A 12,162-nucleotide genomic window follows, 5' to 3' on the forward strand; every position below is an offset into this window, starting at 1 on the left:
CTCACCATTCGAAGAACTGGACATCTCGATATCCGAGAGATCTGCTTGCACTGCTTGCAATGCTACCGGCGAAAGAGATCTTTACTACTATCAGCCATGCCCGAAATTGCATGTAAATCCTAATCAGCAAGCATTGATGCCGATCGACGTCGGTGGAGACAAGCATGAGCAACCCAACTTGCAGACTGAATCCGCCTGGCATGAAGCGGATTCCTGACGATTTTGTCGATCCGGAATTGCCGAGTGTCTCTCTTTCTTCGGCTAACAATCGCGACAAACTTCAGAATTGAGTGCTCCATAAGAGTGGGGAATTGTGTCAGGAAGACCCCACGCCGGACCCCTTGGCACTGCCAAGTATATTGATGTTTCTTGTCGCTGAAGACTTGGCCCGGAAATTCCGGGCTCAATGTTCTGCAGGAATGTTAACCATATAACCCGAAGATAATTCTTGAAGCTGTCCAACATGAGCTGTGCGAATAATTGCAGCCTCTCACGATGTTGCCCTCTTTCTTGTTGCTACTATCATCACTGGGTACTGGCCTAGTTCAGGCTCAGCCAACCCTGGATGACCTGTATCTTGAGAATGCACCATCCTCCCCTCGTCCATATGTCATTCCTCACTATGCAAACTCCCATGCTGTTACCATCGACAGCCAACTATATCGATTCACAGTGACCGGACCCTCGTCAGGATATGCCTTCACCCTCATGAGCACCAATGCTCCTTCCAGCGGTTCATTGGGTGTGCTCCCTCATATTCATCGCGTGCACTATGAGAATTTCTTCTCTTTCAAGGGCCGCTTTCAGCTCTGGGCTCAGAAAGGTGATAGCGAGCAGCAAGCTCGTTTACTCACGCAGGGAGACTATGGATCCGTGCCGAGGAATACTACACATACCTTCCAGATTCTGGATCCTGATACCGAGATGGTCGGCGTGATTGTCCCTGGTGGATTTGAGTAAGTTACATCTGTCCCCATATGAATAGTTCGACTCAGGTCATTTGCTAACATGGATTGTACAAGGGATCTTTTCTATGCCCTCGGTACAAACTATACCTCTGGAACGGACACTCCCTACGTTCCCCAATCAACCAATGATTCCTCTACAACTGGCCCCGGGGCGTCCACAATTTCCGCTCTGCAAAAATACGATGTATATGCCGAGCTGGACTTTAACCCCCGGCGTGATTTGGTCAACGGCACTGCTCCCTCCGATGCCAGCGAATGGCACAGCGGTGCAAATGACCTGGGCACTCCAGGCCAACCCTACTTTATCGCAAACGGCTACGGACCTAAATATCTCAACTCTCAGCATGGATATCAAATTGTTCAGCCTCTGGTTTCCCCCAAGCAGGCGCAAGATACCAACTATACTCTGGCGACCTTTTCCATCAGCCGGCAAACCAAACAAAATCCAACTCAGTGGGTTCTCGCAGGCGCAGCTGCCTTTGAGGTCCTCGAGGGCGTGCTATCTATCCAGATCGGAGACTACCCCGTCGCTCAATTGAACATGGGTGATGTTGCTTTTATTCCGGCGCATGTCGCCTTCACTTACTACAGTGAAGTTTCCTTTACCAAAGTTCTCTACGTGAGCAGTGGTACTGGGGGCGTGGATCAACAGCTGATCAGTGGAGGCAAGACTTGGGACTTCGTTGCTTTCCCGAAATACTGAAGAATATCCACTAGCAAATTTTTGGGGGTATCTCTTCCACGGAGCATTCATGTACACAGCCTCAATCAAAATAGACTGGATGTCTTTCATCATAGTCAGCCTAGTCTCTCCAATATGCGAACTTCTAGATTTGCGTCGTCCAATTAGCTATATAATTATTAACCATTGGAAATTGAAAGAAACTTGACCGCAAAAGCGAGTAATGATCGGTATCTCTCGTAGCAGGTAAAACTCTAGTAGCACCAAGAAGTTCAAGATCATTTTTGCTCTGGGCACTGAATCTCCACTGGACCAGCCAGAATACATTTACATCTGTCTAGATCCATTGTCCGTTTTATCAAACGTGGATTTTGCGGTCGTACTTTCCGCGGAGCGAATGGATTATTAGCGAGGGCGATCCATCATCGTACCTGGCTGGAAAGGCGCCTGCTTTTGTAGATGGAAACAGCCACCCATCTAGTGCCCTTCTCCTTAGGGAAATTATTTTATCCTTGTCCCGTTACATAAAAACAATGTATAGCTAAGCACATTGCATAACCTTGGCGTGAGATACAAGCCTTCGTGCAATGTCCACAGGACGGGTGCCGTAAGCCGCACTCACGCTATTATTGCGGCTGGAAAGTTCCTTCATTTAAACGTGAGGCCTATCATATTAAGCCTATTTTGCGCCACCTGCAGGTACGATATGCTTTGGAGCGTCCTGGAACACCAACAATCGGCACTCGATACTGAGCCGACGTAGAGGAAATAGAATCAGGTCCACTTCACGCCTTTTTCTCGGCTACTCCCTCCAATTGATGATTCAAGCTAGGTCGCTTCTTCGTTTTAGCCCCTACCCAGAAGCATCTACGAAGTATCATCTGCCTAGCTATTTTGATTCTCGGCCTAGGGAGGAAGGTGTCTAATTAGAAAAGAGCTTCCATCGGCACGGGAGACAGCAAGCGCCACTGGCCACAAGCTAAACCCAAAAAGGACGATTGCGCGCGAGCTGCAGATTGCCAAGAAGTTTGGGGGCCAAATCCCCACATGGTAATCTTAGGCTTCAAGAACTGCTGTGTGACTCCAATCCAGGCCCTCATAGTATCAACGTTTGCGGCATCAAGGAACAACTAAGCCGTTATGATGTGGAGATTGCTGTGCCGAGAAGGATCGAGATTTGATCACTCCTCAAAGCTTCGTTAAAGGAGTATAAATAGGCAGTTCCATACCGGACTTCTAGCTGAATCCCATCAATCACTCTTCTCTAACTCTTCACTTTGCTTCTCTCGGACCATTCCAAGGCATTCAACTACTCACAATGGCGCCCCTTGGTACTCTATTCACGCTTGCCGTTTCTTCCCTTGTTGCCCTTTCCAACGCCCATGCCACTTCCAACAACCATGCCAGTTCAGCCTGTTGTAGGGGCTATGCGAAGGATGGTAGCCACCAAGAGACCATCCTGAGCAACTATCTTGCTATCTGGGGTGGTGATCTATCACTCATGGATACCACGTTTCACCCCGACGTCGCCCTCTCTTCTGACCGGTTCCCTTCGTCAAGTGGCAATGGTAGCGACCTCACTGTCGTGACCAATCGAACCCAATTCACTGCCTTTGTTGAGAAATCACGAAATGGATGGGAGAGTTACACCTTTGACCCCATCCACTCACTATACGATGACAGTTCGATTGCTGTCCGATGGAAGATGAACGGCGTCCTTGGCGCAAACTTTACACTGTTTCCCACGTGAGTTAACGCCAGCATAGTGATACTTATTTCGTGTTCTGGACTGCCAAAAAGCTAATTGGTATTCTCGGACAGGCCCTTGAAGGCAGGCTCTTCGGTGACCTACAACGGAACCGACCTTCTTATCTTGGATGAATGCACAGGCCTGATCATCCACGACTACATCGCTCAGGATCTTATCTCCTACTTCCATGCTATGGGACTGACCGCCATTACTGTTTGAGTCTTCCTCAAGAGGGACAGCTATTAATTGAGGGAATGGGTGAAGTGATTTTTCATGTTGTGCCCACGAGTTCAAGGGGTACGATGTTGGCAGATATTCGAACAAGTTTGAACCCCCTTTTTGAGGCTTGAAGGGTCCCCTTGGATCAGATGTACACTATTACGCCAGTAAGCAAAGAGAATGTACTGTACCAATATTTTCTCTGCTCCATATAGCCACTCTCGTTAGCTGTACCATTTGTAGTCCTATTAGGTCGTCACACGCTTCATAAGCCACTCGGAATTCCCCCGAAGCTCGAAATCCTAAACAGGAAGTTGACGCGTTGGCGAGATGCGCCGGAGGTCCTGGCCTCGGTCCCACTCTTTCTCCGTCTTCTGGCTGGAAACAGGAATGGCAATGTTTGACGCGGTATACATGTACTGTATAAACCTGAGGAGTCTCTCCATTCTTTGTATATCTAGCTTCATTAGCTTCATTTGCCTTTATCAAATTCCCAATCAGATAGAGTAAGAGCCATGATCCTCTGCAAAAACTATATCTTCAACTCCGTTCCTGTCTTTCATATAGTATCTTCAGCTTGTTTAGTTTGTCGTGTGTGTAAATAAACTAATGGACTCATTGGCCCGAATGCTTTCAGTTACAGCACTAGTTGAAGGGTCCTACTGGTGCATCAGGAGAAAACCAAGCCAACAATCTCTTGGCAGAATCGATTTCTTGGAATATTTCGAGCTTAGGGGTTGTGCAGCCTTGCTAATATGTTCACGTTCAAATTCTGAATAGCCCTAAGCATTATCACTCCTTACTGGGTCTGACCAGGTGCAGCCGTGATGGCGTTGGTGGTGAATATATTGCTGGTCTTGGTGCAGAATTCGTACCGTGAAACCCAGTATCAAAGGACAGGGCTCGAAGTTAGACATAAATTAAACGTGTCTGCAAGGCGGCACAGACCCCAAAGCTGAGATATACCAAAGAATCGATGTTGCGAGAGATGATTGTTTTTGATTCTCAGTTGTTGTGTTTATAGTTCTTTATTCCTGGCCTGAGGCACTCATGATCATGATTACTGCCTCAGGCATCAACACGTTATCAAATCGCGGGGCGCATTCCAAACCGCCGCGGGGCTCAAAAGAAAAAAAAAGAACACGAAACAAGTCACTTCGCACACAGATCACCATCATGTTACAAGCCATCAAGTACAGCCAGGGCTACCTGGAGATCCTGGATCAATTGCAACTGCCCTTCGTTGAGAAATACATCCCGATTGAGACCGCCGAAGATGGCTGGAATGCGATCAAGGAGATGAAGGTTCGAGGCGCACCCGCCATTGCGATCGTCGCCATGCTGGCACTCGCCTCGGAATTGCATGCTCTCAAGGCTGCGGACAAGATCCCCACGTCGGCTGAGGAGACGAAAGCGTTGATTGCGCAGAAGTTGGAGTACCTTGTGACCAGCCGTCCGACGGCTGTGAACTTGGCGGATGCGGCGCAGAAGTTGGGCGCGCTGGTGACTACGCAAGCTGGACAGTCCAGCGCTACGGGCCAGAGTGTCGTGGCTGTTTTCATTCAGGGTGCGGAGGATATGATGGGCAATGATTTGGATGATAACCAGCGCATTGGTCACAATGGCGCGGAGTGGATCATGGCCAATGCTACCAAGCCTGGTGTCGCTGATGTTGCGGTTTTGACGCACTGCAACACTGGGTAAGAGCTCACCTTTCATTTTGATCTTACGAATGTCTTGATCGTTGTTACTAACCATCGTTACAAGCTCCCTTGCCACCTCCGGCTACGGCACTGCCCTGGGAGTCATCCGGTCGCTCTCATCGAAGAACGTCCTACGCCACGCCTACTGCTCAGAGACAAGACCCTACAACCAAGGTTCCCGCCTGACGGCCTTTGAATTGGTTCACGATAAGATTCCTGCTACATTGATCACGGATTCCATGGCGGCGGCTTTGCTGGCAGATGCCCAGGTCGGCGTCAACGCCATTGTGGTGGGCGCAGACCGCGTGGCCGCCAACGGAGACACGGCCAACAAGATCGGCACCTACAGTCTGGCTGTCCTGGCGAAGCACCACGGAGTGAAGTTCTTGGTCGCCGCACCCCGCACCACCATTGATATGGCTACCAAGTCTGGAAGCGATATCGTCATCGAGCAACGCCCGGCTTCGGAGATGACCAGCATCAAGGGTCCTCGCGCCGGAGCTACCGCGGTCGATGGCAACTTGACTCTGGAGACTGTCTGCATCGCTGCCCCCGGAATCAATGTGTGGAACCCTGCCTTTGACGTCACGCCGGCGGCCCTGATCGACGGAATTATCACGGAGGTTGGGGTGGTCGAGAAGGGACCCGATGGTCAATTCCACATGGAGGGGCTGTTCAACGGCTCTGCTCCTTAGGTTCAACCTGGTCTTCTTGTGTCTTCGAGTTATGCGGTGCTGCATCAGCCGGTTCCTGCTGCGATGAATCCTGTTTCTCGAAGAAGGCCAGTAGCTCGTCCACTTTGCCTTCGAGTGCGTTGAGGTGGTTCTCCAGTGCCAAGGCGGTTTGTTCCCCCCTGTTGTCCAGGTTAGATAGCGAAACTAGGCGGATGAGCATAATATGATATACTTTGCGATGTCGGCCAAGGCCTGGAAGGTATGAGAGTTAGTGTGTGTCTGTTTTGCAGAATCTAGGAGGTGGAATGGGGATCAAGCATGCCCCATCACCGTCGCCATCGTAGACTTATAACTCACCTGAGCAAGACCTAGTTCATCCTTGGGTGGCATATTGACCGTAGGCGTTTCGCACTAAACCGGGGAATGTCGAGTGTGCGATGAGTGAATGAGTTGTGCATGGATTCAGTTCAGCTGCAACCGCTTTGAATTTCGGGCCAACCGCCCGCTTTGGGAACCGGATTTACTATTTTCCATGCTGACCTGATACTGCTACTTAAGCCACTCCATCCAACATCTCCCATTCTCACCAACCTACCTAATTCAACTACCTACCATGCCACCAATTCGCGCTGAATCTCGGCAGAAATCGGCAAATCAAGAGGGCAAGATCTTATTAGCCCTTTCTGATATCAAAAATGGTCGTATCAAATCTCTTCGTGCAGCAGCAAAGCTATATGAAATACCGCGTACAACACTACACGCGCGTAGTGAAGGGCGAATCTCACGCGTTGATAAACGTCCATCTGGTCATAAATTGACCCAAACCGAAGAGGATTCGCTTACTGAGTGGATAATCTCTATGGATACGCGTGGGGCAGCCCCTAGGCCCTCTACAGTGCGAGATATGGCCAATATCCTACTAGCTGCGCGTGGTAACCAACCACCAGCTACCGTTGGTAAGAATTGGCCATCAACCTTCGTCAACCGCCACCCAGAGCTTCGCACACGGTTCTCGCGAAGATACGATTACCAAAGAGCCCTAAACGAAGATCCGAAATCGCTTCGGCAGTGGTTTGCGACCGTACAGCGCACAATCGATGAGAAGGGTATACAACCAGAGGATATCTACAATTTCGATGAGACTGGCTTTGCAATGGGCCTTATCTCTGCGCAGAAGGTGGTTACCAGGGCAGAATACTATGGGCGGAGGACTATCCTACAACCTGGTAATCGCGAATGGGTTACTGCAATCGAATCTATCTGCGCCGATGGCTATTCGCTTCCGCCATGCATAGTCTTTCAGGGCAAGGTCTTCATATCTAGTGGGTTTGATAATCTACCAAAAGATTGGCGATTTGAGGTCTCTGCCAACGGTTGGACTACCGATGAGATTGGTCTACGCTGGTTACAGAAGATCTTTATACCATACACCAATACCCGCGTGCGTGGTAGATTTCGCCTATTGATTCTTGATGGTCATGGTAGCCACCTTACACCCCAATTCGACAGAATCTGTACAGAAAACGACATTATACCACTCTGTATGCCTGCGCACTCGTCGTATCTTTTACAACCTCTAGATGTTGGCTGTTTTGCGGTGCTAAAGCGTGCATACGGTCGCTTTGTGAGCGATCTTGCCCGCGTGGGATATAACCATATCGACAAGCTTGGTTTCCTAGAGGACTATCAACGCGCGCGATTAGAAGCCTTTATACCGAGTACTATTCAAAACAGCTTCGTTGCTACCGGTCTCAATCCAATTGACCCAGAGAGGGTCCTTTCAAAGCTGAATATCTCTCTACGAACCCCTACACCCCCAGGCAGCAGACCGGGCAGCAGATCTAGTCAATTCACACCAAAGACGCCTAAAATAGTGGTCCAATTGCTTGAGCAAGCATCCTTGCTTAAGCAATTACTACAGCAACGGTCAAATAGCCCTCCGACACCATCAAAGATCTTACTAGATCAGATTATCAAGGGTTACTATCTTGTCTTACACAACACTGCATTACTTGCTCAGGAGAATGCGAATCTACGCGCAGCCAATGAGAAGAAGCGCAGGAAGAGCAATCGGTCGCATAGACTAATACCCCATGAGGGTGGTCTATCTGTTGAAGAAGGTCTACAACTAGTTGAACAGCTAAATCAGCCGGTAGAAGGTGATGGGGTAGTATCGCATGCACAGGGCGAATTGCCTAACCAGGCAAATCCACCACGTCCTAGGGCACCTCCTAGGTGTAGTGGGTGTGGGGGAATTGGGCATAGGATCAATTATTGTAAGAATGGTCAGCAATAGAAAATTGTATGGGTGTTGATGGAGATAATCGATTTTGAAATTCTATCTTCTGGTAGGGTGTTCCGGTCGGGCGGGGAATTACGTTACCCCAGGGACTGAATTTATGGGCTTTTCCAAGATACCTAGTCTGTAGGCGGCTTAATCACGCCTATTATTGGACATTTCCATCAGCCGCTAACAATGTCAACCACACGAAAATGCCGTGATGGTCTTGTGCATAAGGAACATTTTTGACTTCCGTTTCCCCAAGTGCGGGAGCTTATATTACAAGAAGGATTTTGACTGGGAAGCCCAAATACCACCCGTGGAAGATTTCGTTATCGGCCCTTTGTCTACCCAGTAGTTTTGGCTTGGCGAATGAAGCAAAACAGATATTGACCGTGGTCCCTGTAGGTTTTCACCATTTCACTCTTCCCCCTTCTTGGCTTCTTAGAAAAGAACCAACAGGAGCTGGGCTGATCATTGCCGTATGGCTTTCACCCTTGGACTGTTACCTCCGCAGCTTGCTGAGAATGTTTTGCTTTCAGATCTGATATTACAGGGCACGAGAAAGCTTCAGGTTTATGATATTTCTAAAGGTAATCGAATATCTTGGGGGCTATAGTTGTTTGTTAGTCAAAAAAGATTGATGACTTATGAAAAGGTAGAGATAGGCGTAGTTAGGTCACGGCGGTTATTCCTGTGGCATTGGGCCATTATTGGCTCACCAGGCAGGTCGACATTCTCGTCAAACTTCAAATCAAGACGATTATCTCGCCTGCTGGGCTCGGAGAGCCTGAGGAGCGCAACTAGGTCTTTTTCGAACTTTACGAAGCTGACTGACAAGACGTCGAAACATCTTTGTTGCCATTTATAGTTGAATACTGGCTGTACAGTATCTAGGTAGTGCGCGACCAAACTAGCCAGATATAATGTGCATGTGCAGTAACTCCTCACTCAACTGAGATCAGATAATATCACTACATATCCTCTACGTCTGAGGCAAAATGTCGATGTTTGGGTTCAGAACCATATTTTCTTGGTCGGGTTGTTTCAAGATAGTCGACGAAAGTGTACCGTTGACATAATCCATAATGATGAATGGACCAAGTTGTTGTGGACTCTCGGTAATTAAGCCCCAGCTGTGAACACGAGGGATAGGGATATCAGTGGTTTGGCGGAGATATTCCATGATCTGGACCTCATTCACAACTTTTTCGTCCCTATAAGCTGTAGCCGGGTGTCCGGGCTTCGGAAACCGAATAATAACATCTGGCCGTCCATCGTTGAAGCTGAGGCGAAAGCTAAAGTTGAAGGAACCCTCAAGAATACCAACATGTTTTCCGGTTCCCCCTCCTTCCCGACGCCCAGCGACGAAAACTGCTAGTGCAGCCCTCGAGTCAAAAGCTCTGCTTAACCAGGCCTTGCATTCCTCATCACCGTTGGTCTCTTCTAGCTCGTCAAAATAAGTCTTGAGGGAGGATGTCTTCTGCCGAGGCATCTGAGCAATTGAGATTCGGAAGTGATGGGGAAAGGATGCAGACGAGGCAGAATAAACACGGGAAGAGCACTAGCGACAGAGCTTCGACCGTATCAAAAAGTAATGTAGGTGGAATCAGAGGGAAACAGGCTAGTTTGAGATTGGCCAAGTGGAGCGTGAACACGCTCAGTCCCCCGCCCAGTGCGGTGTCTGGTGTCAAGTGAACCGTATACGTACTATACCCTAAAGTGTGGAGTTGGAGGGGAACCTGGGAATTAGCTAATATGGGGGCCTCATTCTATACTACTATGGATATACTTCCTGGTTCATATTTTGTTTAGACTCTCAAATGGTCAAACATAATCCGTATGGCCAAGCGGTTCGCATGACCTCCAAGCCTAAGCAGCGATTGGCTAGTCTGGGGACTGATCACCCCTTGTGACTGGCTGATAAGGAGAGTCTGCACAAAACTGCAGCCTTGACCGGGTGTGTTTTTGTACTTTCAAGTTAGGAGTTCGTATCCCAGCCATCTCTTTTTTTTGGAGGTCCAGCTCGACTATTGGCTTAATTCGGTTGTCTTCGATTTTTTTTTACATAGCCTCAAACTTCTCTCCCTTGGTGTTTGATCTGGGTTATGGAGCCGGTCATTCTCGAGTACTATACTCGGAAGCCAAGAGCCTTTGACATATCTCCAGTTACGTACACTAACAAAATCACAGTCGATACTCTATGACTCAACATAAACGACCAGCATTTTGATAGCAGACTGGATGTATCATGCTAAGATCAAATCATTTGGGATGAGAAAGCGGGCTAGATAGAGGCCGGCACAAGATCGAGAAGTACCAGCTACGAAGCTGGGTTTGACATGGCCCATCACATAAATGAACCAAGGGCAAGTGACGCATGTCACTTATAGCATATACTGGAACGAGTCATTTGGTCTTTGGCAAGTTTATTGACCAAGAAATGTCCGCTCGTGCGGAATGTAGGGATGGGTTCTGGCCAACATAAACACGAGTCGAGACTCTGGAATGGAATGTAATATCAACAATACAAAGCATGAGTTGTCAGACCCCCGGAAACAGTCATTTATATCCTGCGAGTACATCCCCGGTTAACATATCCGCTCATCCCCAATCCATATCTGGGTCTGGCCTGTTTCACGATGCATTTCCACGCTACTTGGATCGGTCTGCTCGCAGCTCTCCCCTCGGCCTGGGGATTCTGGCCGATCTCCTATACCGAAACTGCGAGTCCGTACCGCAATGATGCGCCTACCGTAAAGGTCGAGACGTTGTTTCAATTCCCCAACAATGGCTCGTGGATCGACAATCTTGCCTTGCGTTCTGATGGGAGCGTTCTCCTCACGCGTTTGGATACGCCCGAAGTCTGGTCGGTAGACACTACCACTGGAAATGCGACACTGGTTCACTCCTTCGCCAATGCGACCAGCTGCTTTGGAATCAGCGAAATTGACGATGATGTCTTTGCCGTCGTTGTGGGCAACTTCTCCACCAAGACGTACCAACCCACCGCTGGGTCCTTCACAGTTCAGCAGCTGGACTTTAACAATGTTCACACGACCAACAACGAGCAAGGAACCCAATTGGCATCGGTATCCCACATCGCTGCCCTCCCCGAAGCACAAGCTTTGAATGGCATGGCCTCCTTCACGAAGGAGTCGCATCTAGTGTTGATTGCGGACAGCCCCAAGGGCGTGGCGTGGAAGCTCAACACGCAGACCGGTGAATACTCCGTGGCTCTCAATGATACCACTATGCTCCCTGCCGAGGGCCAGGCTCTTCCACTAGGCATCAATGGCCTCAAGCTGGTAGATGACTATATCTACTACTCCAGTACGACCCGCATGCAATTCGGCCGTGTCAAGGTTAACCAGGATGCGACCCCGGCCAGCGACTACGAGATCATCGCCAGTGGTTTCCTCCCGGACAACATGGACGTGGCATCTGATGGCACTGCATACATCGCGACTGACCCGCAGAACTCGGTTGTTCGCATTACACCATATGGTCAGATCTCTCTTGTGGCTGGTGGTCAGCTTTCTACCCAAATGCCGGGTCCAACTTCTTGTCGGCTGGCAGCGGATGAGCAGACTCTGTATGTTGGTACGAGTGGAGGTCAAGTTGCTCCCGTGCTGGGTACATTCATGGAGCCTGCTAAGGTGGTGAAGATTACGTTTGAGTAAATTAGGCGTGTAGATATGGAAGGGCTGGATTGATGATTCTTAGATGTATTACTAGATAGTCCGACTTTGGCAAGTAATGCAGTCGGGATGATTATGGTTACAGACTGATTAGGTTCGGTTAACTCTAATAATTGAGCAAGGGTGTTTTTCCGTCCGAAACAACTATGTGTTTTGTGAGAGTCCTAGTAACATCCGTTTAGGA

The 12,162-nt window shown here is 49.0% G+C and overlaps 5 protein-coding genes across 5 annotated transcripts; 4 read left to right on the top strand and 1 right to left on the bottom strand.

Annotated features, from left to right (window-relative positions):
- Positions 1–495: 495 nt before the first annotated feature.
- On the top strand, positions 496–1,671 carry N7496_009055 (cupin domain-containing protein; the record flags this gene model as incomplete). The annotated part of the gene is made up of 2 exons (XM_056701974.1): positions 496–956; positions 1,023–1,671. 2 exons carry the CDS (start codon positions 496–498, stop codon positions 1,669–1,671), a joined length of 1,110 nt encoding a protein of 369 aa, XP_056554037.1.
- Positions 1,672–2,968: 1,297 nt separating this feature from the next.
- N7496_009056 (nuclear transport factor 2 family protein) lies at positions 2,969–3,619 on the top strand (the record flags this gene model as incomplete). Its single annotated transcript, XM_056701975.1, has 2 exons — positions 2,969–3,396; positions 3,472–3,619. 2 exons carry the CDS (start codon positions 2,969–2,971, stop codon positions 3,617–3,619), a joined length of 576 nt encoding a protein of 191 aa, XP_056554038.1.
- Positions 3,620–4,795: 1,176 nt separating this feature from the next.
- N7496_009057 (S-methyl-5-thioribose-1-phosphate isomerase) lies at positions 4,796–6,017 on the top strand (the record flags this gene model as incomplete). The annotated part of the gene is made up of 2 exons (XM_056701976.1): positions 4,796–5,319; positions 5,387–6,017. The coding sequence occupies 2 exons, from the start codon at positions 4,796–4,798 to the stop codon at positions 6,015–6,017; spliced, it is 1,155 nt and encodes a 384-aa protein (XP_056554039.1).
- Positions 6,018–9,262: 3,245 nt separating this feature from the next.
- N7496_009058 (uncharacterized protein) lies at positions 9,263–9,772 on the bottom strand (the record flags this gene model as incomplete). Its single annotated transcript, XM_056701977.1, has 1 exon — positions 9,263–9,772. One exon carries the CDS (start codon positions 9,770–9,772, stop codon positions 9,263–9,265), a length of 510 nt encoding a protein of 169 aa, XP_056554040.1.
- Positions 9,773–10,919: 1,147 nt separating this feature from the next.
- Positions 10,920–11,960, top strand: N7496_009059 (uncharacterized protein; the record flags this gene model as incomplete). The annotated part of the gene is made up of 1 exon (XM_056701978.1): positions 10,920–11,960. One exon carries the CDS (start codon positions 10,920–10,922, stop codon positions 11,958–11,960), a length of 1,041 nt encoding a protein of 346 aa, XP_056554041.1.
- Positions 11,961–12,162: the final 202 nt, after the last annotated feature.

This window comes from Penicillium cataractarum, assembly GCF_028827025.1.
Source record: "Penicillium cataractarum strain IBT 29864 chromosome Unknown utg000007l, whole genome shotgun sequence".
Lineage (NCBI taxonomy): Eukaryota > Fungi > Ascomycota > Eurotiomycetes > Eurotiales > Aspergillaceae > Penicillium > Penicillium cataractarum.